This window comes from Astatotilapia calliptera, chromosome 6 (genome assembly GCF_964374335.1).
Source record: "Astatotilapia calliptera chromosome 6, fAstCal68.1, whole genome shotgun sequence".
In the NCBI taxonomy this organism is placed as follows: domain Eukaryota; kingdom Metazoa; phylum Chordata; class Actinopteri; order Cichliformes; family Cichlidae; genus Astatotilapia; species Astatotilapia calliptera.
The window spans coordinates 38919434-38945850 of record NC_137427.1 but is presented as its reverse complement, the minus strand read 5'-3'; the positions used below and the strand labels follow the sequence as shown (position 1 = coordinate 38945850).

The window sequence follows — 26417 nt, the reverse complement described above, 5'->3', positions numbered from 1 at the left end:
CTTTGGTCATGATGGCATGAACTAGAAACGTGCGCTCCAGGTGAGACTGCACAGAAGAACAAGTGTCCTTAAACTGCATCAACTGATGACTTCTTACAATTTTATTCTACTGTGTGTTTTTATCATTGAACGTTTCTGTCTTCAGGTTTCTCTCAGATCAAGATTGAATGTGATGACAAGGGTGATGGATGGTGTGACATGTGCTGCTAGCCCACAGAACCAGGTGAGTATGCTGTCCATGTGCTCTGCAACAATGAGGACATCCAACACTCTCAGTTAAGATTAGTTTTCATGATTGTTGCCTCAAGACCTGAGATCATGGTGGTGGGCTTGTGATGGACACACTTTTTGTTAAGGGTTCCGAAAGAGACTCAGGCGCAGGCCAGGGTTTCCCTTTAAGCGAAGAACAGTGCGTTTATTCACAGTGAACACAATCACCAAGTGGCTATGTACAACGTGCAGGGGAAACGGGTCCGGGTCGCCAGGGTCCGTGGGAAACAGGGTTAGGGGAAAAGGTGCTCCACACTTTCTGTACAAAAGCTCCTCCTCAGTCACTCCTCTCAGAATCCGGTTCCAAAAACGATCTAAACACAAAAGGTCGGGTTAGCGGGATAATAACAAAGGGCTTTCAAGATACAGGTTGGCAGATACACAAGTTTGACTGACGCTGATAGTTCAACGATCCAGCGAAGACTAGTGCAGACTCGCCATCTAAGTAGTGCAGTAATCAGCTGGGATCAGCGGCCGGTGTGGTGATGAGCAGGTGTGTGGGCCAGCAGCGGGAGCCCGCAGTGAGCATCGCCGTGGCGAGAGAGAGAGAGAGAGTGAGAGAGAGAGGGCGAGAGAGCAAACAAACCACAAACATATTGCCCAATAGAGGATTGACCAGCAGGGCACAGGGACCATGACAGTACCCCCCCCTCAACGGGAGCCCCCCGGCGACCCACCAGGCTTACCAGGATGAGACAGATGGAAGGCCCGCAGCATACGCTTGTCCAGGACAGCGGCCCGCGGAACCCAGGACCGCTCCTCAATGCCGTAGCCCTCCCAGTCCACAAGGTACTGGAAGCCACGCCCGCGGCGGCGAGAGTCCATAATCCGCGTGATGGAATAGGCGGGTAAGCCGTCCACAAGCCGGGCGGGCGGAGGGGGCCCGGAAGGAGGGCACAGAGGGCTATTCCGGACAGGTTTGATTTGGGAGACGTGGAACACATTGTGAATCCTCATGTTGTGCGGCAGCCGGAGTTTCAGAGAGACGGGGTTGATCAGTGCCGAAACCTCAAAGGGACCAATGAAGTTTGGGTTGAGCTTCTTGGACTCAGTCCTGAGAGGAACAAAGCGCGTGGACAGCCATACCTTTTGTCCCACGCTGTATGCTGGAGCTGGTGTGCGGCGGCGATCTGCGGTCTGTTTGGTTCGGTCCTTTGTGCGCAGCAACGCCGTCCGTGCGGCCCGCCAAGCTCGTCGGCACCTCCGTAGATGGGCCTGGACAGATGGCACAGAATGCTCACCCTCGACAGAGGGGAAGAGAGGCGGCTGGAAACCCAGTGAGACCTCGAAGGGAGACAGACCAGTGGCGGAGGAAGTCAGACTGTTATGGGCGTACTCAATCCAGGGTAGTTCATCACTCCAGATGGACTGGTTGGAGGACGCTGTGCACCGCAACATTGCCTCGAGCTCCTGGTTAGCTCGCTCACACTGACCGTTGCTTTGGGGATGGTAACCGGAGGTCAGACTGACCTTTGCTCCTAATGAGGAGCAGAATTCCTTCCAGACGCCAGACGTGAACTGGGGGCCTCTGTCAGACACAATGTCTTCCGGGATCCCATGCAAATGAAACACATGACGGGTAAGCAGTCGTGCGGTCTCCATGGCCGTGGGAAGCTTGGGTAGAGCTATGAAGTGGGCAGCTTTAGAAAAACGGTCTACGATGGTAAGTATGACAGTGTTGCCTGCTGATTGCGGCAGTCCGGTTACAAAGTCCAAAGCTATATGGGACCACGGCCTGGACGGAGTCGGCAGGGGATTGAGCTGTCCAGCGGGCGGCTGATGAGATGGTTTATTCCGGGCACAGGTCGCGCAGGCGGAGACGTACTCCCGAGCGTCTTTAGTCAGAGAGGGCCACCAGAAGTAGCGCTGGAGGAAGTTGATAGTGCGGTGGACCCCTGGGTGGCACGTAAAGCGGGCAGTGTGGGCCCATTGAAGTACTTGAGAACGTACTGATTGAGGGACGTAGAGCCGTTGGGCTGGCCCACCTCCCGGATCCGGTTCCGACACCTGAGCCTCCCGAATGGCTGCTTCGATCCCCCAGGAGATGGCGCCCACGACACAGGTGGCGGGGAGAACGGGAGCGGGCTCAGTGGTGTCCTCCGAGACTGAGAACTGACGGGACAGGGCATCGGGTTTGACATTCCGGGAACCGGGTCTGTAAGAGATGGAGAAGTGGAAACGGGTGAAAAACAGGGCCCACCTGGCCTGTCGAGCGTTGAGCCTCTTAGCTGATTGTAGGTATGCCAGGTTCTTGTGGTCTGTCCAGACGAGGAAAGGCTGAGCCGTGCCCTCCAACCAGTGCCGCCACTCCTCCAGGGCTAGTTTTATCGCCAGCAGTTCCCGATCCCCGACGTCATAGTTTCTCTCTGCAGGGGACAGACGGCGGGAGAAGAAGGCACAAGGGTGGAGCTTACCGTCCTTCCGTTGCGACAGAACCGCTCCAACCCCTGAGTCGGACGCGTCGACCTCGACCACAAATGGCTGCGTGAGGTCGGGTTGGATCAGGATGGGGGCTGAGGCGAATCGTTTCTTCAGTTCTTGGAAAGCTGCCTGAGCTTCTTTGTTCAACTGAAAAGGAAGCTTGGGAGAGGTTAGCTGGGTCAGCGGCAAGGCAACTCGGCTGAAGTCCCGAATGAACCGCCGGTAAAAGTTGGCAAATCCAAGGAAACGTTGCAGTTGGTGCCTATTAGGAGGTTCCGGCCACTCAACAACGGCTTTTACCTTCACAGGGTCCGGGCGGAGGTTTCCTTGGTCGATTATGTACCCCAGGAATGCAATGGTGGAGACGTGGAACTCACACTTTTCTCCTTTGACGAACAATCGGTTTTCGAGGAGTCGTTGCAGGACCTGTCTGACATGGGTCTCGTGCTCGGATTGGTTTCTGGAAAAGATCAGGATGTCATCTAGATAGACAAAAACAAAACGGTTAATGAAGTCTCTGAGCACGTCGTTCACCAGGGCTTGGAACACCGCAGGGGCGTTAGTGAGACCAAAGGGCATGACAAGGTACTCGAAGTGGCCGAGGTGGGTGTTGAAGGCGGTCTTCCACTCATCGCCCTCACGGATGCGAACCAGATGGTATGCGTTTCGCAAATCCAGTTTGGTGAAAACAGTAACCCCCTGGAGGAGCTCGAAGGCAGAACTGAGGAGCGGCAGAGGGTATTTATTTTTTACTGTGATGTTGTTTAATCCGCGATAGTCAATGCATGGCCGGAGGGTTTTATCCTTCTTTTCGACAAAGAAGAAGCCTGCCGCGACTGGAGAGGTGGAGGCCCGAATGAGGCCGGCAGCCAGGGATTCCGTGATGTACTTGTCCATAGCGTCTCGTTCTGGAAGTGAGATGCTATATAGCCGACTGGTGGGTAAAGGAGCTCCCGGGAGCAGTTCGATAGCACAGTCATAGGGTCTATGCGGAGGGAGTGACTGGGCGCGGGCCTTTTGAAACACCTCAGCTAGGTCGTGATAAACAGAGGGCACATTAGTTAAATCAGCTGATTTCAATACCCCAGGAGAGGGCGTTTCAGTGCTTGGAGGCGAGGCTGCTTTAAGGCAGGTCATGTGGCAGTCCTCCCCCCACCCAGTGACACGCCCCTTTAGCCAATCTATGTGAGGGTTGTGCTGTTGTAGCCAAGGATGGCCGAGAACTAGTGGAGTGCGAGTTGCTTTAAACACCAAAAAACAGATTTCTTCAGAATGATTGCCAGAGAGGGTGAGCTCGACAGGCTCCGTCACCAGAGTGATGTCTGGAAGGCGTTGACCTGACAATGCCGTAACACGTAATGCATGAGGCAGGGGCTCCAATAGTAACCCAAGTTGCCGGGCTAACTGACAGTCAATAAAGTTTTGTTCCGCCCCAGAGTCGATTAACACCGATAGGGAGCGGCTCTTAGAGTGAATGGAAAGCGTGGCCGGTAGTGTTAAACGGGGAGGAGCTTCTTCCTGGCTCAGCTCGCCCACCAGTACTCCTACCATCACTGGCGGGCGCGCCCTTTTGCCCGCGAAGGGCAGGTAGCCACAACATGTCCCCTGTGACCACAATAGAGGCACTCACCGGCGGTAATCCGGCGCTGACGCTCCGCCGCGGTGAGATGGGAGCCGCCCAGCTGCATGGGTTCCTCTCCGTCCCCGCTCTCGTGAGTCCGGGAGAGGCCGGCATCCGCCATGGCGCCGGTGCCAGAGACTCCCGCAGCCTCATGGAAGTTGTAGTTCCGCTGCGACCGGCGAGCCCGTAACCGCTCATCCACCTTAATGCACAGGGACATTAGCTCATTAAAGGAGGCAGGGAGATCACGCATGATTAGCTCGTCCCTTAATTCTTCTCTGACATTGTTCAGCAACGTGCTCCGTAGCGCCTCCTGATTCCACCCTGCCTCTTCTGCCAGAATCCAGAAGTCGATAGCGTAATCAGACATGCTTCTCCTACCTTGTTTGAAGTTGAGGAGACGGAGAGCAGCGGCCTCTGCCCCGGTGCCTGGGTTAAACACATTCTTAAACTTGGAGAGAAAGTCAGCGTAGGTGATGACAGGATCAGAGTTTAACACAACCTGGGCCCACTTTAGTGCACGGCCCCTCAGAAGTTGAACTAAATAAGTGATCTTCGCCCCATCGTTGTCATGAAAACGCTGCAGCTCGCGAAACGTCAGAGACACCTGAGCCAAAAATCCGGCGCATTTGTCAGACTCACCCGAGAATGGTTCCGGTGTGGGTAAAGGTCCGTCAGACGGCGTACCGACCCGCGGTGAGCTACCTGACGCTACGGCGGGCGGTGCCGCCTGGGGAGCCGGGCTGGGCGGCTGGGGATTCCCTGGTTGCGCATTTCCCCCCAGCGGTATTAACTGCGCCACTGCCAGGGTCAATGCGGCGACATCCTGCCGTAGCTGCCTGAGCATTTGTTCATGGCGGACCAGCGCGGCTTCCTGGGCGGCCAGAGCCCGGCCCACGGGGTCCTGTCCTGCTGAGTCCATAATGGCTGGATCGTTCTGTTAAGGGTTCCGAAAGAGACTCAGGCGCAGGCCAGGGTTTCCCTTTAAGCGAAGAACAGTGCGTTTATTCACAGTGAACACAATCACCAAGTGGCTATGTACAACGTGCAGGGGAAACGGGTCCGGGTCGCCAGGGTCCGTGGGAAACAGGGTTAGGGGAAAAGGTGCTCCACACTTTCTGTACAAAAGCTCCTCCTCAGTCACTCCTCTCAGAATCCGGTTCCAAAAACGATCTAAACACAAAAGGTCGGGTTAGCGGGATAATAACAAAGGGCTTTCAAGATACAGGTTGGCAGATACACAAGTTTGACTGACGCTGATAGTTCAACGATCCAGCGAAGACTAGTGCAGACTCGCCATCTAAGTAGTGCAGTAATCAGCTGGGATCAGCGGCCGGTGTGGTGATGAGCAGGTGTGTGGGCCAGCAGCGGGAGCCCGCAGTGAGCATCGCCGTGGCGAGAGAGAGAGAGAGAGTGAGAGAGAGAGGGCGAGAGAGCAAACAAACCACAAACATATTGCCCAATAGAGGATTGACCAGCAGGGCACAGGGACCATGACACTTTTCATGGCTGAAACCTCTCCTGTAGAGGCTAAGCCTAGGCTTGAAGCCACTGGGGTGTTCGTTGGCGGGGTGACGCGATGTGCCTGGTATGCATGAAGTTATTAAACTTGATACAGTCCAATAACTCCAGCCTTACTCATCTTGTCCTTCAGATTCTTTATTTCCAGGATTTAACAGCAGCGCAGCGGTCACAAACTGTTTGCTTCCTCCCGATCAACAACACAGCTGCCGCTAATTACGTGTGTCTACCTTAAATATCTATTATATATATATATAATATCTTAAATATATATTGAAATAAACTGAATAGCGTTTAGAGGATAAAATGCCTGTGTTCATGAGAAGCTGAGTATCGCACTAGAGAGGAAATCGTAGGACGGAAGGCTGAAAGAAACACATGATTTTTGTAAAAAGGTGGCAAAGGTTAGAAGTAAAAATGGTTAATTTGTTTTTGATTTCTTTTACTAAAATAAGTGGTTATTTTTATTTTCATATACGCATTGCAAATGTGCTCATAATGAGTTGGCACTCAGTCTTTAGAAGGTCATAAGCTTCGTTCGGCGTGATGGTCCGGACTGATATATTGCAGGTATTGACTTTGAGTGCAGAGGGCTAAATGCAAACATGCTTACACACACATAGATTATGATTAGAATAAGTCCCTGGGCCAGAGAGTCCTGAACATTCTGAATATTCTAAACCAATTTTGAATCACTCGAGGAACAATGAATAACAACATTAGATTATTAAGGCTAGGCAGAGAGGTGTTTTGGTTTTCTGCCTTACAGAGAAAGGAACTGACACCAGACGAGGTCACGGAGATATGAGGATCCTTCGCAGCAGAGATAGACGTGGAGACTGCCGAGACAGCAACTGGGGCCAAGGGTCATGCAGTTTGGGCTCTAGTTAGTCACCTCAAAAGGATGGATCCCATAAACACAGCAATAACCATGAAGGGGTTGGCAAAAAACCAGGAACACCAGACCAACGAGGTTCGAGAGGCTCTTGATAAAAAGGGGGACACGGCTGTGACCCCAGAATACACAGATCGTTGTTTGAAAATCGGGGCAGAATAATCCCCTGATCTGTGCAACGACTGAAGGGTGGTCTAACCCCTGAGGTCGAAGAAAGAAGAGCAGAGAATCACTCGACTGGAAGACACTGATAGCTGCAGCAATAAAGTAAAGGTTAAAAGCTCCTTGGACAGAGGTTCTAGTCTGAGTACGTTTGAAAGGTACAAGGTGGCACCAAAATGAGGTTGGGGAAACTGGAGCACCAAGATAAAGCTGTGGGAGAACTGGAGAGCGATGGGAGTGTCATCTGTAACTACTATTGTTGTTGTAATCATAGTTTTTCTTGCATCTGAACTGCACAATCACAGAGGTCGTCCAATATGGTCCACTCGTTAAACGGGGACACAGGGCCTCAGGACTAAGAAGAAGAAATGGACCTCGCAAACCTGGATTCTAGGGTGTAAGTGATCACTTTTAAAAGAGATCAAAGGGGGACTGTGATATTATTATATTATCTTATGCCACGTTATGCCCCTGATTAATGATTGTGAAGCTATTATGTAGTTTTAGTTTGCATTATTCTCCTGAATTAGAAGAAGGTGAAACTACATGGAGTGCAGAATTATTAGGCAAGTTGTATTTTTGAGGAATAATTTTATTATTGAACAACAACCATGTTCTCAATGAACCCAAAAAACTCATTAATATCAAAGCTGAATGTTTTTGGAAGTAGTTTTTAGTTTGTTTTTAGTTGTAGCTATTTTAGGGGGATATCTGTGTGTGCAGGTGACTATTACTGTGCATAATTATTAGGCAACTTAACAAAAAACAAATATATACCCATTTCAATTATTTATTTTTACCAGTGAAACCAATATAACATCTCCACATTCACAAATATACATTTCTGACATTCAAAAACAAAACAAAAACAAATCAGCGACCAATATAGCCACCTTTCTTTGCAAGGACACTCAAAAGCCTGCCATCCATGGATTCTGTCAGTGTTTTGATCTGTTCACCATCAACATTGCGTGCAGCAGCAACCACAGCCTCCCAGACACTGTTCAGAGAGGTGTACTGTTTTCCCTCCTTGTAAATCTCACATTTGATGATGGACCACAGGTTCTCAATGGGGTTCAGATCAGGTGAACAAGGAGGCCATGTCATTAGTTTTTCTTCTTTTATACCCTTTCTTGCCCGCCACGCTGTGGAGTACTTGGACGCGTGTGATGGAGCATTGTCCTGCATGAAAATCATGTTTTTCTTGAAGGATGCAGACTTCTTCCTGTACCACTGCTTGAAGAAGGTGTCTTCCAGAAACTGGCAGTAGGACTGGGAGTTGAGCTTGACTCCATCCTCAACCCGAAAAGGCCCCACAAGCTCATCTTTGATGATACCAGCCCAAACCAGTACTCCACCTCCACCTTGCTGGCGTCTGAGTCGGACTGGAGCTCTCTGCCCTTTACCAATCCAGCCACGGGCCCATCCATCTGGCCCATCAAGACTCACTCTCATTTCATCAGTCCATAAAACCTTAGAAAAACCAGTCTTGAGATATTTCTTGGCCCAGTCTTGACGTTTCAGCTTGTGTGTCTTGTTCAGTGGTGGTCGTCTTTCAGCCTTTCTTACCTTGGCCATGTCTCTGAGTATTACACACCTTGTGCTTTTGGGCACTCCAGTGATGTTGCAGCTCTGAAATATGGCCAAACTGGTGGCAAGTGGCATCTTGGCAGCTGCACGCTTGACTTTTCTCAGTTCATGGGCAGTTATTTTGGTTTTGGTTTTTCCACACGCTTCTTGCGACCCTGTTGACTATTTTGAATGAAACACTTGATTGTTCGATGATCACGCTTCAGAAGCTTTGCAATTTTGAGACTGCTGCATCCCTCTGCAAGATATCTCACTATTTTTGACTTTTCTGAACCTGTCAAGTCCTTCTTTTGACCCATTTTGCCAAAGGAAAGGACGTTGCCTAATAATTATGCACACCTGATATAGGGTGTTGATGTCATTAGACCACACCCCTTCTCATTACAGAGATGCACATCACCTAATATGCTTAATTGGTAGTAGGCTTTCGAGCCTATACAGCTTGGAGTAAGACAACATGCATGAAGAGGATGATGTGGACAAAATACTAATTTGCCTAATAATTCTGCACTCTCGAAAGGATTTTACATAACAACAGACTTTGGCACACAAAGAACAAAACAGAGCTTAGAGAGGTGGCAGCTTTTATACACAACTGGAAACCTCAGGACAGTCTCATAGGCATCGCTACTGTTCTTCTGTGGAAAAACTCCACAATAGCCTTTACCTTGTCCATGGTTGTTTTCCCTACCTTCAGGGAATCTTTAAATCATCAGGTTTAATGTATGTGCCAGACATGGATGGTGAGTCCGCTTCAGAATTTTTTATGGCTTTGGTGATGTTTGCAGCATTATCACTCACACAGTACACCACTTTGTCCTGTCTTGCCACTCATTTGCCACTCTTAATAGCTCCTGTACCAGGTTTTCTGCAGTGTTTCTGTCAGTGAAGTCAAAGCAGTCCAGCTGGAAAGATGTCATCTTGTAAATTTCAATAAAGTGGCAAGTGACAGGCATGAAAGAGCAGGTGGTTCTAGAGGTCCAGCAGTCAGTTGTCAGGCAAACTGATGGAAGTTTTTTCACCCTGTCTTGCTATAATGCACGTTCTGTGTCATATAGTTTTGGGATTATTGTTAGGGATGGTGTTTTTCTACTAGGTAGAGTGTACATGGGATTTAAGCCCTTTAAAAGTTCTAAAATGGACAATGCTATGAAAATAGATCTAATGATTTCATCCTGTCATGGGTTGAGTCCGATAAGTATGATGATCTAAAGGCAGATACACAAAGGCTGACTGGAATGAACTAAAAGCAAGTCATTTATTTGGCTGATTGCACAAATATATACATGAAAAAAATGAAAACTATTAACTACTAAAACCAAAACTTGAACCCACATTCAGCATAAGGTGCCCTGGAGAAGATACGCAGGCATTCTGACATAAGATATGGGGGACAGTGAAAATGTATACACAGACGGCTAATTAGGGGAAGTGAAACGAGCTGGAGAGAACAAGACACAGGTGGACTAAATCACAAGAGATGAGACAAACAAAGCAAAGCACAAGGACAACGACTCTCAAAGCAAAACAGGGAGTTACATAACTAAATGAAACATGAATGAAGAGGAAAGGACACCCTCAGGGAGGAATTAACACTAATGAGCCATGTGGACTTATTAAAGGACCCAAAACGCAGGCAAAGAACAGCTGATATGAGTGAATGTTTATTTTCAAAGTGGCAAAATGACACCAACAGGGAGATTAACGCAGACGAACCGGCAACATGCAGAAGAACACACAGCAGTAATCAAGGGATGGGAGACACGCCTGGGAGAAATCACAGCTGACGAGACAGGGGAAACGTAAACTGAACACACTCACATGAGATAGAGACCTTCAGAATAAAACAGGAAACTAGCAGGCACAGAGAACCAGACAAGACACTGAACTTAGACAGATTCACGAGCAGACACAGTGACACCATGGACAGACAGAGGGGACACAGGCAGGCATGAAACAAAACCCTAACACATAGCAAACCTAAACAAAAGACAGAATAAACAAGAACAAGAAATATAAAGAAACACAAAACACTAAGTCGTCAGACTCAGGACCATGACAAAAATAGCTGAGAACTGAAAAAAAAGAAACAGCACTGGTGACAGTGTTGAGATGTGAGGAGACAGGAGCTTCATCTTAATATTATTTCTTTGGAACCATTTTTATTTTACATGTTTAGCCCTGTTTAATATATCAAAGATATATCAGAGATTTTATTCAAGAAGTGCTTATGGAGGAAATATACAAATATATGTGATTTAATGCAAATAGAGTGATCAGATAAACATCAGAGCTGGATGACTATACCTGCTACAGCATTAGGTTATCACCTCTCTTCTGATTGACATCAACTATTTTATGCAACAAATGTATATGAATTTATAATTTACATCTGCACAAAGCCTCGCTGGTTTCAAAAATGTACATAGCACACAGTGTCTCTGGATAAATTAATCTTTCTGTTGACAAAACAGAAGGATTCAGAAGAAAAAAATACATGTAAACTGTATTTGTCTTTAATATAGGAGAATGCAATCTGAAAATAAACGTTAGAACAATCTAAAGCTAAATTGAAAAAAAGAAAACTTTCTACAAACCTTCACCCTGCATTTAGAGAAAACCGAAATGATGCTACAACTTCAGTTGAAGAAGTTGCTGTTGTTTACAAGGAGGGGAGATACATGGTGTGAGTTTGATGTAAAAAAGACTTTACATTTTGTATTTACAAAAACATCAGAAGTATACAACAGAAGGCTGAAACTGTTTCCCACAGTTTATCTCACAGTTTAACAGCAAACAAAAGCTCACTGATCTAAAGGGCAAATAAAGTAGAAAGCAAAACGTCTTACAAATATCTCATTAGCTCTGTGAAGCATCACATCATCATGCGGTAGCAATAAAATTAATACAAAATTTGTTTTGAAATGTGTTGCTAAATTTAAGAAAAAGAAAAAAGCTTAAGTTTAATGTGTCCACTTCATTCCCGCCTCACCTCAGTCTCCTGTACTACTTTAGGGATGACAATTCTCTCTTTAAATCATTTTTAATCTGGTTCAACAAGTAAATAATATTTACGAGGTACATGGATTTCAGTTCATTATGTTTCTTCCATGCAGGACTCTCAGCTAGTTGGACTTCACTCCAGATCTTCCTGCACCTTCTTGTCTGTCTGTGCTTGCTGCGAAGGCCTTTAAGGCTGAAAGGTTCTCATAAACAGAATGAGAATCTAACTGATGGAGAGACATTAAAATAATGATAAGACTAAAAGAGCTTCTTTAAACATATATTGCATTGTGGTAAAATTATTACTGGCTCTAATTCATATTGCAAAAACTGTCTGTTGTGTAGCACTTCTTACCTGGATCATATCAGCAGGTCCACCTGCTCCAGTATGTAAGTTTGCCTGTTTCTTCTTCCTGGATAAATTCCAATAACAAATCAATTTTTATTGAAACTGAATCAGCAGCTTTAAAGATAAAGTTGGGGGGAAAAGAAAAGTAATGGAACTGATGATTTTATATATACATATATATTACCTTATCTGTATACTCAACAAAAACAAAGGAATCAGCATCAGAACCACCAGACTCAACCTGATGATATTCGCGATTATTACTGATTTCACTAAAAAGAAGACAAACAAACAGGATGCAAGTCTGAGTTGCACATCTAGTTTCACAGATCATTCAACTGTGAGGAGCATCAAACTGACCTGCCACAACATCCAGCTGTAAGATGGAGTTCTGATATCCTCTTGAGTTCTGGGCAACACAGTAATAACTCCCACTGTGTTCAGGTTGGATGTCAGTGATGGTGAAGTTCTGTCCTGATGCCTTTGGTGACTCATCATCCTCCTTGTACCAGGTGTAATTAGCTGCTGGGTTAGCATCACTGCTACAGGTCAGAGTGACTGAACTGCCCTCCACTATCTCAGCAGAGGGACTCACTGACACAGAGGGAAGTCTCGGAGGATCTAGTAAACAGTAAATTAAACACTATGTAAATTTATATTCAAATTCTGTTAAGATTCTTAAAAAGTATTTTGAACGTTTAGACTGACAAAAAACACTCACATTGTACATCCACTGATAGAGAGGTAGAGTTGGCCTCTCCATGCACATTCTCAGACTTGCAGGAATAATCCCCACTGTCCTCCAATCTGATGGCGATAAAGTGATAAACACCCTGTTGTCCTACTGACAGTACTTTGTTGTCTTTGTACCAGGTGTAATTAGCTGCTGGGTTAGCATCACTGCTGCAGATCAGATTTACAGGGCTGCCTTCCACTATCTCATCAGAGGGACTCACTGATAGAGACAGAAACTTTGGAGCATCTGAAAGAGAAGGTAAAGACACAGAGAGTTTGCCTGTCCATTGATGACTTAAGCATGTTCATGTAGTGTGATCGTTGGATTAGGTAATTGGATTTACATAATCCTTTGGTTGCCAATCAGGTCTCTCTCGTGACATGTAAGAGTCTAATTTCTGTCCTTCAACCACTCAAATCAATACAAAGGATGTAAATATAGGAAAGTCTTCTACTTATCATTCTGAAAGTCAAATGAAACCAAACCCAACCAAAAGAAACCTACAGATTCAACCAGAATCACAAAAAATATGTTCAAAGCAGAAACAAATCTGTGCTGTTGTGGAGGGTTTTGTGGCATTCAGACAATTACAGTACCACCCATCCATCCATCCATCCATCCATCCATCCATCCTCTTATCTTTGTAAGGGTCACGGAGGGGCTGGAGCCTATGCCAGCTGCCATAGGGCAGGAGGCAGGTGTTGCAGGGACAGACAGATAGCCATTCACACTCACAATCACACCTATGGACAATTTAGAATGACCAGACCCAACCCCACTAACTGCATGTCTTACTGATGGTTTACATCTCAGGGATGTATATCCAGAAGCCATTTGGAATCCAGAGTGCTTTACTGAAGCTGCACAGTGAACAACTAGCCATGTTTTTACTTACATTTTACATCAAGAAGTTTGTTCCTAGACGTCTTCATCCCCAGCTTGTTTCTGGCTTTACAGTAATACACTCCAGAGTCAGAGGACTGAATGGAGCTGAACCCAAGCTGGAAGCTCTCACTGAGAGGTTTGCGATCATTGTTCTTGTACCAGGTGTAGTTAGCTGCTGGGTTAGCATCACTGCTACAGGTCAGAGTCACTGAACTGCCCTCCACTATCTCAGCAAAGGGACTCACTGACACAGAGGGAAGCTTTGGAGCATCTGGAGGAGGAAACATGAACATATTTAATGTTTAATTACACATTATGATTGAGTTTTCATAGTAGAAGATAAAACTACATGCCCCGCCCAATAACACTACAGCTCACATTAAACAAACACTCATGGGTCATTCTTTAATGCTTTCTTTAGACCAAAGATGGTCTGAATCTCCTGATTTATGAGCCCCAGAGTTAGGTTTGAAAATGGGTCTGACGATTTTATCCAGCAGTGAATATATCATTCGCTAACACGTGGAGATCAGGCACATTACTATGAAAAAGTATTTGCCCCCTTACAGATTTCTTTTTAAAAATGTTACTAATTTATCACACCTCTAGAACTTTTGAATAAAGATATCACTTGAATCGATAGCTGGATAGCTTTTAAACCCTAACCTAAACCAGGGGTGGGCAACTCCAGGCCTCGAGGACCAGTGTCCTGCATGTTTTAATTGTAGTCTTGATCTAACACAGCTGATTCAGATGGTTAAAGGGTTAAATGAAATGAAATCAATTAAAACACTATTTAAAAGCTGCATTTTGCATTCGTCTAATGGTAAAATGTGTTTGATGACCACAAACAAACAAGTGGCAAAAATGCAAAATAAGAAATCAAGGAGGCAGATATTTTACATAAATATTACAAGCAGCAAATCCAAACTCTGTCACATGTGCTCAGTGTGAATTCTCGTCAGGTCTCATCACCAGTGGTGGACCTGCCAGTTCTGGTGTTATCTTATTAAAGCCAGTGCATCTGCACAGTGCTAGGCTGTGATTACAAGTCTGACTAAAGGATTTCCTACTCCACCCTGATGCAGTCTGTTTCTGACAGTTTGTCCATTAACATAAACATGCACGTGAGTATTTCACTCAGGTTCATTTTATAGCTCTCTGGCAATGTTGGTCCTCTTCCTCCAGACACTCTTTGATGCTCTTTTATCACCTTCATCTCATGCATCCATCAGATACGAGAACACTAACATGAAGGATTCACAGAGGTTGCTTTTTCCTAAATGTACCAAAGTCCCTGCAGTTTGACTTTGGGTTAATTGAGCAGTACATGTCTTTAAGCCAATAGAATAAAGTGAATAAAATAATAATCTACTGAAGCTACTGAATGAACTACAGTACCAGAATATCAATATATGAAGAAATGTATTTTTTAAAATATTAATGGTCTTTTACACACAATTCACAATGATGATGTTGTGTCCAGTCCTTTTTGTCCCCAGGTCGTTTACAGCTGTGCAGTAATACTCTCCAGCATCAGAAGACTGAATGGAGCTGAAGATGAGCTGGGAGTCTTTACTGAGAGGTTTCTGATCATCCTCCTTGTACCAGGTGTAATTAGCTGCTGGCTTAGCATCACTGCTACAGGTCAGAGTCACAGAGCTGCCCTCCACTATCTCACCCGAGAGAGTCACTGACACAGAGTGGCGTATTGGAGCATCTGGAGGAAGAAAAAACCCATAAACATGTGTAATGCAACAGTTACAGATACATAGAAACATCAATGTTAATTTTTTTTTTACCTGTAACAAGCAAAGTGACTCCAGGAGAGCCAGTATAACGTCCACTACGATAGTTTGTCTCAAACCTGAACTTGTATTGAGCTGAGTCGCTCTCTCTCAGGTCTGTGATTCTCAGAGTGCTGTTGTTCCGAAAAAAATAATACTCCACTCGAGCGTCATAGTTTGGATCAGTTTTTAGATCCACAGGTACATCTTGTTGCAATTTAGTAAACCATAATCTTTTCTGAACTTCAATAGTTTCATTATTTATTCTGGGTGGGTATGTGTAGGTGCAGCGTATCTCCACCGATGATCCTTTTACAGCACAGATCTGAGTAGAAGTGTAAGTCACTCCCCAGCCATTCTGACTCTGTACCACTGTAACACAGAGCACATCAGAAAACACAATAACACATGTGCTATTGTATCTGGAGTAAATGAATTTGTTTTAGTGCAATGACAGCAGAATTCCAAAATGGTTTTGCATCGGTTGATCAACATTTTGTGTTATTATATCACTGACTCACTTGTCATTTCAACCACCTGTTTGTTTTCAGAGCAAAAAGATCAAATGGTCTTATCTGTAGACATACAGTACCTGACACAGAAAGCAGCACGATAAAAACTCCTCTGAGTGCTGCAGTTAAACTCATAGCCGCTCCTGTCATCTGTCTGTGTGACTTCAGAGAAGAAAAGAAATGTTAGCAGGTAAATAATGTATCCAGGAATTAGACACATCAAAAAACAATTCTCACTCTGTCTCTTAAGATGCCTTTCTGATGTGGTCTGCAGGCAGAAAACTGAGTTCAGGTTAGTAAAAGCGCCCTTCCTTCCTTTTCACACCTCTAATACACGCAGTGATGCAAATGTGTCAGTTTTTCATTGTCACAATTCAATCCTAATTTATAATATGTGTGAGAACATAATAAAAGTTCATGTGTCTGGTTTGTTAGGAGTAAACTAATAATAAAACAGCTTTTTAAAAATTATTATTTATTTTGTGTTTTCTGTTTTTTTGCACTCAGATACCTTTGTGGGTTTCTGCTCTCTAAGTCACTAATAAAAGCCACAACACGCAGCGACTGGCACCCACCATCACATCCGGTTTAGTTGAGTTATTTTTTTACTTTGAACAACCAACACTGCAGAAATGCATGTGACCAAAACAATTCAGTAAAACCATACAGCCTGTGTGTGGGCTTCCTCTTCTGTCTTTATTTTAAGACAATTTATGTCTTTAAAAGACTTTTTACAGTAGCTCTCTTTAGAAGGCTTCACTGAGAGGTCTGAGAGGGTCATGCTGTTCTGTAATGCATGAGGGTTAAAACTACTCATAAGCATAAGATGTATAAATGGATCTTGTAGCTATATGCCACAGTGGCTGATGAAGAGGTGATCATTGTGATCAACATATCACAAAAAGGTTAATTTGAGAAAATCTAAATTAGCTGTATGTAAGCGGCAATACATGAAAAACCACAGGACCCATCATACAAGCTGGTTTAGAGGTGATTCTTACAAAAAAACATGTCTATGCAAACTCCCAAACCCTAACAACACAACTGCTTTAAGAATTAAACTTTTATCCCACCAGATTTTAATACTTACAGTTAAAATTGTACTCCTCTCTCACTTTATCTCTCACTTCGACCGCCATTGTTACAAGAACAAAATTCTCCAGTATGGATCGCAATGAATCCTGGGATAGGGTGGGCCATAAAGGATACACCCAAACCATCCTTCAAATCCAGGGAAATGGTGGATGCATTTGTGGGCCGCATTTGGATCAGCCTTCGAATTTGGGCAGCCTTCATCACCTGACTGTGATTTAATCAGCCTACAAATGCAGTTTCTGAAGGATGCCTCTGAATTTGGACACAGCCACTGTGGAACCATCCTTTCTTCTACTCAGCAGCGTACCAAGATCCTGCGTGATGAACCAAAGATTTTGAATTTTCATTTATTAGTCCATAATACCTTCTTCCAGTCTTCAGTAGTCCAATGTGTTATCCCAGGCAAGCCTCTTAGGTAGAGCAGGTCATTTGACAATGAGAAGGTTGTTTTTGATTGACTGGCTTCTCCAGTCTGCATGCCAAAGTATCCTTGGGCATGATACTGAACGTCAGGTTACTCCCTGATGTCTTTACAGCGGGGTGGCTGTAGCTCAGGTGGCAGAGCAGGTCAGCCACTAATCAGAATGGTCGGTGGTTCGATCCCAGGCTGCCTCCTGGCGGCATGCCAAATATCCTTGGGCAAGATACTAACTCTGTGTTTGCCTACTGGTGGTGGTCAGAGGGCCCGGTGGCACCAGTGTCCGGCAGCCTCGCCTCTGTCAGTGCACCCCAGGGTGGCTGTGGCTACAATGTAGCTTGCCATCGTGAATGTGTGTGTGAATGGGTGAATGACTGAATGTAGTGTGAAGCGCTTTGGGGTCCTTAGGGACTAGAAAAGCGCTATACAAATGCAGGCCATTTATCAGAGCATGAATGTGATTGTTTGATAGAAAACTTGTTTTTCTTATTTTTTATGTCCATCCATCCATTCACTTCCGCTTATCCTTTTCAGGGTCGTGGGGGGCGCTGGAGCCTATCCCAGCTGTCATAGGGCGAGAGGCGGGGTACACCCTGGACAGGTCGCCAGTCTGTCGCAGGGCCAACACACAGGGACAGACATTCCATTCACACATTCACACCTAGTGGCAATTTGGATTATCCAATTAACCTATCCCCACAAGCTGCATGTCTTGTGTTTTTATTATTATTTAGTTTTCTTTATAGAACATTGTAGTGCCTTAGGGAGGGGGGCCACTAACCCAAAGTCTCATGGGACGTTCATGCAGACATTCATGAGTAGAGTCACAGTGTTAATAAGAGCTATTTCAGTTATCCTGTGTGCATTTATCATTGCTATTGTTAATTTGTCATGTGAATTGCAGCTATTTGTTTAGTACTGAGTAATGGCCATCATGACTGAGACTGCTGTGCCATTTAATGATCTGTGGTCACTGTTGCTGATTGGGGGTGTTATGCTAATAGAGCTGCATTCCTGTAGTTGAGCAGTTAATGAAACAGCAGGACTGCAAATAAAGATTGAGATATCTGTTTACTCACCACAATAACTTTATTATTTTTATTGTATGATGATCACCTGTAGCAGCAGGCGCTTCAGTTCACAATGCAACAGATCACTAGTATGATAATGGTACTATAAACTGTGCGCGTGGTTTTCAAATGTGGATCAAAGAGCAAAGAGCTGCATCAACAAGGGAGCTTAAAAGAGGCTGAAACTGTTGTGTTGGTGATAAACATCAGATATTTATCACCAACTCAACAGTACAGATTAAATCAGGAAGTTCATTTTTTCTTGTATTGGCTCATTGTGCGCATGAAAGCTGTGAAGAGGAAGTAAGCTGACATATTTCAGAAGTGTGATTTCTGTCTTTTGCCTGCACACCAGAGCGTAAACGACTCTTTAGAGATGATGATCATCCCTTCACCTTTGAAATGGTAAATGGCCTGTATTTGTATAGCGCTTTACTTAGACCCTAAGGACCCCAAAGCACTTTACACATTCAGTAATCAACCTATTCACACACAGGTGATGGCAAGCTACATTGGAGCCACCCTGGGGCGCACTGACATAGGTGAGGCTGCAGGACACTGGCGCCACGACCACCACCAGTAGGCAACGGGTGAAGTGTCTTGCCCAAGGATACGACGACCGAGACGGTCGTTGTATCGAACGGGGCTCGAACTGACAACTTTCCGATTACAATACGAACTCCCAAAAATCTTGAGCCACGATCGCCCAAAGTAGAATTGTTTATTAGTGTGTACATGTGGTCACATTATTTACTTGCTGCCATGTTTTACTGCTTCTGAAGTCACATAGACAGATGACCGGAGCATTATGAGTTTAACTGAGTGCAGTGGGAGGATTTGTTTTGGTCCTTCTCTCTGTATCGAGTGCAGTATGTCTGCATTTAGCTTCAGAAATGAAGGAAATGTGGACAGTTTAATTAATTTTATGAACATGCACCAGAGGTGACATTTTTGTTACCTATTCCGTTGCTGTAAATAGTTTGTCACGCCTTAAGTCTATTATTGGTTTCCTGTGGTTTTCACACTGACAAAAACTCAACATGAACCTGACTGCAGTGTGATCAGAGTGGAAACTAACAAATGCATTAACAGTCTGTTCCTGTTCTACTTATTAAACTGCATCACAGGATAATTATTGTTATCTACAAGCACCAGGTTCCGTATGGACATATTTCTGTTTGATAGCACACACCGATAACTCAGACTTACCAAACACATCAGTACAGTGAGAGTTATTATTGTGAAGCCAAGAACAGCAGAAGATGTCATTACTGCACCCTACATCTGTTTGCTTTAGCAGGTGAGCCATAAACTCTCAGGATCTGATCAAATCATTATAAATATTCACACACTTTTTGTAACTGTGTTAAGAAAAGAAACTCCATTATATCGTATGTTGATAGAATAGAATAGAATAGAATAGAAATAGAATGTCACGTACAAGTACAAGGCAAAGAATTGCAGTTTGCATCCAGCCAGAAGGTGCTTTAGCCATGATATAGATATATTACAGAAATTATAGGTATGAAGGTACAAAATATGGGTCTATTATGGGTATGTTACAATGTACACGGTATGAAGTATGTTATGAATATGCTATGACTATAAGTATGTACAGGCTGTAGTGAGTGTTCAAGCTATATACAGGCTATGAACAGCATATAAATATGAAAACTATACAGAAATATGAACTATGCAAGTCATAAACTGTTCTAAAAAGTTGTAGAAGTATAATTATCGTATTGTACAGAATGATTGTTGATACAGCATTTACAGTAGTGCAGTTGATGGCACCAAACACATAAATGATCACTCTATAAATTAATCTCTTAACCTAATCTTTCTGCTTGGACGTATCTCCTGTTTGTTTCCTGTATGGAAACCTGTACTAATGATCAATATCATCAGACTGACTCTGGTGGTCCTGAAGCTGATTCTTCTAGAACCCTACACCTCTTCTCGCAGTCTGAGATCTTCTAGGCAAAGGCTGTTAATGGTCCCACAAACTCATTTTTCTGATTTCTGTTTTTACACCGCGTTCCAAATTATTATGCAGATGATATTTTTCTCTGATTTCCCTAAATATTTGATGCAAATGACAGTCAGCATAATATTTGAGTATAATTCAAATCTCCAAAAGTTGATTCTGTTCATCTGAACGTAGCGTTTTGTGGGAGAAACGTTTCGTCACTCATCCGAGTGACTTCTTCAGTCTCAGCTGACTGCAGGTTTCCCCAAATCTTATAAACAGTTGTTGCGTTCTTAGTCTAGGCGAGTATTGAATGCAACAAGAAGTTGGCCCACTCCCACTCCACCAAAGCAAGAACACAAACAACAATGTCTTTTTAAAGTGCTAAGCAGCCATTTATTTTCTTCAGCAGTGAGCAGTGCCAAAAATAACAAACAAAACTCCCTAATGGTCCCTATGCTTTCCTATACAAATGAAAACCAAGCAAAAGACAATTCACTTACCTAACTTTCTAAATGAAAAACGAGAAAACTCAAACAAAAATGGCTTCTCACGCCTACTAGGCTGCTGCAGTAAAGAATATATACAAGGTGAACAAAATACACGATTGCTACTTGACAAAACTATTTACAGCTATTTACAAAATGGAGGTACTAACGCCACACACACACAAGGTTATACTTGCAAATTAATTTGGCAAAGACACTCTACACAGCAACGAATCACAAACACAGGTTCTTTGTTGGATGGTGGAGGTTATGAGAGAGGGGGCCAGGTGGCTGTCATCTGGTAGTTAAGTACTGGAGTTGATTAGCCAATTATCCAATCCAAGGACAGGAAGAAACTCCACCCAACTACTCAGCAGGCACGCCCAGGTATCCACCTCCTAAGAGAGTGGGGAAAAAACCCACAGCCATCCTCTGGTGGGAGGAGTCACACATAAAACAAACACTGCCAACATTAGATCATAACATTTCCCCCCACCCAAAAATCAAACATTTAACCCCAAATGAAATGTTTGATTCATGACCTAGAGAGGGTATCAGCCATGACGTTCTCTAAGCCCTTTTTGTACCGGATTTCAATGTTGAAGTCCTGAGGAGTAAGGACCAGCACATAAGGCGCTGGTTGTTGTTCTGCATTCGAGTTAGGAACTTGAGAGGCTTGTGGTCAGAGAACACGACGGTTGGAACTGGACTGGACCCAAGGTACACTTCAAAGTGCTGCAGGCTCGCAATAAGGCTAAGGCTTCATTTTCAATCGTGCTGTAATGCAATTGGTGTTTTAGGAATTTTTTGGAAAAGAAACAGACCGGATGTTTAATGCCATTTTCATCCTCCTGCAAAAGCACTGCACCAGCCCCCATAACCTGCCATGCCTAGAAAACGCCGCAGCTCCCAACGCATCTGCGGAGCTGGGAAGTTTAATATTGCCTGCACTTTCACAGCAACAGGGAGGACTTGACCCTGTCCTACTTGTTTCACTACACTCTAAAAAAAGATCTGCTGGCTTAACGTAAAAAAATTAAGGTAACAATTTGCATGGATCTTTTTAAGTTACTTCAGCTTAGCCACTATAGCGTAAATGCCACAAGAGTTCTCTAGTTAGGCAAACTCTATTCCTTACGTACAAACAACATGATTTGCTTTGTCCTCTACAAGCTTAATTAAGTTGAACCAACTTAATTTTAATTGTTTAAAAAATTACTCCATTTAGTTATTAAAACTTATTTTTTTACTTTTATTCTACTCAGAAATATCCATGCAAATTGTTACCTTAATTTTTTTGAGTACTAGTAACTTACAATAACTTATAACTTACAATTATACAATAAATTACACATTGAAATTCCAGTTTTATGATCAAACTGTTTATTAGAACACCAGTCCACCATTCCAGACTCATTGACATTTCAATAGCAGACAAAATCGTTGCCTCCATAAAATAAATGACATAAAACACCCCTGTAAATCTGTCTCAAAAAGACTGAACATTTTGACAGTCATGCTCTGATTCAAGTTTGTTTGTGTTAAAGTGATAGTTTAGGTTTTTTTAAGTATGAAGTACATTGTGAGTGTATTACACACAGTAGACAGCAGTCAGCACATTCCTGCCACCAACACGCACGATAGGCTCAGTTTGTTTGTGTGACTTTGGTAAATCTGAACTAACCCGAACTAACACCAAAGTCACCAAATAACACAATTACAGTTACTGATCAAGGCAGCAGGAGACCAGCAACTCCTGTGTGCTGTCAGGTAAAATTGCTGTTTTTGTCCATGGACGCTGGTGGGCCAGAGCGATTGAAACAACAAGCAGTAGAACTTCTCTTTCCTCACAGAAAAGGCTGTCTGATAGCAAAATAAAGCAGTAAACATATTCTTGATATAATGTACATTTAAACTGACATCAGTTTTATTAGGATGGAGGCTCATCTTGCGTGCCGGTGGCCCTGTCTGCTTCTCCGTAGGTGGAGCTTACTGACTGCCATCTACTGTGTGTAATACACTCACAATACATATGTACCTCATATACAGCCTCACTTCAAAAGACCCGAGCTATCCTTTTAAAGTGCATTATTTTTAACTAGGTGTACTTAATGCTCAACGCTCAACTTTACACCTACTGCCTACTGTAAAGTATGTAACACAACACATTGCAAACAACAGTGGAACATTTCCCGTTTAATTTGAGGATAGCCTCACTCTTCACATTTTTTAGTACAACAGTTTACTTTTTAGTGACATTACCTTAGGACTGGCTTTCAGATCATCCAGCTCGAGGAATATCTTTTGAAACACTTCAAAAGTGTTTTTCAAAAGTGTTTTTCAGTTCTTTTGGGTAGCTGAGGTTGAGTGCATATATCAGCCCCATTAGCAAGGCACAGGCTCTGGGTACATCCAGGTCTGCTAGGACTTCTGTTCCTTCAAGTATGATCCTTGCGCTGGCTGGATCAGACGTTGTGGCACCTCTGGTTACAATCTTCATCACTTCATTGGTAATATCCCCGCCACCATCCTGGTAGATAAGAATCAATATAAATGTTTTAAGTAATCATACTTATACATGAGAGTAACACAAAATAGGGCTGCAACTAACAATTTTCTCGATTATCTGATTATGTCTGTGAAGGTTCTCTTTGCAAGCTCCTTTGACGATTATCTGATTAGTTGTTTGGTCCAGAAAATGTCAGAAAATGGTGAAAAATGTCAATGTTTCTCAGAGCCCAATATGATAACCTCAAATGTCAAACATATTCAGTTTGCTGTCATAGAGGAGTAAAGAAACCAGAAACGATTCACATTTATGAAGCTGAAACCAGAGAATTTGGACTTCTTTTTCTAAAATAATTACTTAAACCGATCAATCAATTATCAAAATAGTTGCCGATTAATTTAGAAATCAATTAATAATAGATTAGATCGTACCTCTAATACAAAGTATAGTCATGTCTGATTTACCTGCTCTTTGAAGAGATCCTCCTCCTTTTCCCTGAGATACACCACTAAGCCACGGATAGCGACCTCTCGCCTTCTCTCCACAGAATCGTCCTGTGAATAAGAAAAAGAATGTCGAACTGCTCTTCGAGGAGGATGGGTTTTTGATAATTACATCCAAAAAAAAAAAAAAAAAAAAAAGGATTGACTTTATATGGCCTGAACTGTACCAATTATAGATTTCCAGTGATAATCAAAATAATGAATTGATCATTTCAAAGAGCCATTTCTCTGAAATGATCAATTCATGAACTTGAAAAATCCAGGTAACAAATAGAAAAACTGCAAAATCTTGCAAATTACTCTGCCAATCATGATCCACATCACCTATAATTTGTTTTATTATTAAGTATTTATAGTTTTAATTGATATTTGTGCCTCAAGCTCTAAACAATAATTTGACATAGTTGAGTTGTAAACAGCTACCTTTTAAGACTCAATATCACCTATTGGAAAAAAAAGTGGATTATCCTATTTGAAATAAACTGCATTTCATTCATTCATACCTCTAGCAGCATGTTCTGGATGCGCCGAATGCGCATTTTTGCAGCCCCTCCTCTTGAGGACAGCAAGGACATTATTTTCTGAGAGTACTGGTCTAGCTTTGCCATGAATGTTGTCTCCAGGTTAACAGTGGTGATCCTTCTGAATTCTTGGTTTATCTGTATAAAAAAAAGGCACAAATAGGCACAACATGTTAATGTATACAATTTACTTTAAAAGAATACATACTGCAAATTATCTTATGGAAAAATATTTACCTGAACTGCATCAAAAAGAGCAGGCCATCTTTCTTTCAGGTCATTGATTTTTGGTGCTTGATTGACAACTTCCTGCCTGCGAATGGAGAATGTTATGTTATGTTTCCAAATCAAAGATATTTTTTCTTAAGTGATACAACTGCGCTTATGTATCTGCAGTTAACACCCAAAAGAGCAAAATTATATTTTATGTGCTAATGCACACTCAATGTAATGTCATTAAAACAACTAGTTTATGAATGTTACTTAAGATCTTTCCTGTGGCGTTTCTACAACATGGCGTTCGCTTCCTCGCCCGCGTTTTTTGACTGAACTTTGACACAGGCTGTTCTTCAGCTAGGGCTCAATTAACAAACTTCAATCTCACATAAAAATAACTCTAGGACTTAAACATCAAAATGCATCGATGTTAAACCGAATGTATACTCAGTAACCTACATTTGTTTAGTCATGAATGTAAAATGGCCCAGCCTTTTGCTGGTCAAACCTTCATCAACGCTGCAACGATTTCAAAGTAGAAAGAAGAAAAACATGTATTACCCTGTCTTTGCAGAGTTAAAACTACTGCTACAGAAGCTCAGTGTCAATTAACACCATTTGGCTGCCACCGTAAAACAAAACTTAACAAAGACTAATGTTACGGTCGAATTACTTCACAAGTTAGCCAGAAGTGTAACGTTACTAGCTTATCACCACCACTCGCCGAGGAAGAGTTTAGTGTTGTGTAAAAAGGATTTCTTGCAGTGCGTGTTGATAGAGTTAAAGTTAGAGTTATTAGCTGCTGTGAATAAAACAAGGCAAAAAATTGTACTCACCACAAAGCTTTAACGTTTGATAATGTTCCGTACAAAATGCCGCTTCTCTGCTTTCTCTCTTTGCCTCCGTTTCTTTCGATCAGTGGTCTGAGAGCACAACATGTCCGGGCAAGTCAGCCTTGTACTCAGCTTTTAAAGGACGCTTACGAGATTTTTAAGTTGTATTAACTGAATACACTTTCATGTTAAGTTAACACAGAAATGTCTGTTCAAAATCGATATATTACTGAGCTAAGACTGTTTTCTTTATTTTCATTTCGACCAACTCATTAAATTAAGTTATCAACTGATTACAATGTGTACATGCAACAAACTTAATTTTTTATGCAGAAAAAGCTATTAATTTTAAGCTTTACTTACTAACCCCATGAATCATTTTTTAGAGTGTAGGTAGGTTACAACAGCCTTTCCAAAATCACACTTAGCCAAGTTTAGTGTCAGAGAGGCATCATGCAAACGGTCAAATATTTCACTGAGAGTTTTGAGGTGTTCAGTCCAGGTAGATGAATAGGCCACTATAGCATCCAGATACACTTTGCCGTTTATGACACCATGTAACTCAGTGTTCATCAGTCGTTGGAATGTGACAGGAGCATTTCTTAACCCGAACAGCATGACGGTGTATTGCAAAAAATGATCGGGTGTAACAAAGGCACTGATTTCTGATGCGCGTTTGGTTAATGGGACTTGCCAGTATCCTTTTAGGAGGTCAAGTTTGGTCACAAAGTTTGCCAAGCCCACACGATGGATCAGGTCATCCATGCGTGGGAGTGGAAAAGAGTGGTTTTGTAGCAGCATTTACCTTTCGGTAATCGTTACAGAAACGGGAGGTTTGATCGGGTTTTGGAACGAGTAATGATGGTGAGCTCCAAGAACTATTACTGGGAAGGGCAAAACCATGGTCAAGAAGATACTGGACTTCTTGCTGCATTACGGCACGCTTAGTGGGATTTACTCTGTAGGCATGTTGCTTTATTGGTTTGTGATCACCCATGTCGATATCATGACTTAGCACGTGTGTTTGAGTGGGGATATCACCA

General features: G+C 43.2%; 2 protein-coding genes across 2 annotated transcripts; both read right to left on the bottom strand.

Annotated features, from left to right (window-relative positions):
- Positions 1–10127: 10127 nt before the first annotated feature.
- LOC113024700 (B-cell receptor CD22-like) lies at positions 10128–16203 on the bottom strand. Its single transcript, XM_080302498.1, has 9 exons — positions 15833–16203; positions 15256–15612; positions 14913–15173; positions 13464–13724; positions 12554–12814; positions 12193–12453; positions 12017–12104; positions 11839–11896; positions 10128–11710 (listed from the first exon to the last, which is right to left on the bottom strand). Exons 1-9 carry the CDS (start codon positions 15900–15902, stop codon positions 11606–11608), a joined length of 1722 nt encoding a protein of 573 aa, XP_080158624.1. The 5' UTR covers positions 15903–16203; the 3' UTR covers positions 10128–11605.
- A 5949-nt stretch (positions 16204–22152) lies between these two features.
- LOC145429239 (uncharacterized) lies at positions 22153–25761 on the bottom strand. Its single transcript, XM_080302503.1, has 6 exons — positions 25742–25761; positions 25378–25464; positions 24563–24638; positions 24308–24463; positions 23766–23855; positions 22153–23322 (listed from the first exon to the last, which is right to left on the bottom strand). Exons 1-6 carry the CDS (start codon positions 25744–25746, stop codon positions 23107–23109), a joined length of 630 nt encoding a protein of 209 aa, XP_080158629.1. The 5' UTR covers positions 25747–25761; the 3' UTR covers positions 22153–23106.
- Between the last annotated feature and the right edge of the window lie 656 nt (positions 25762–26417).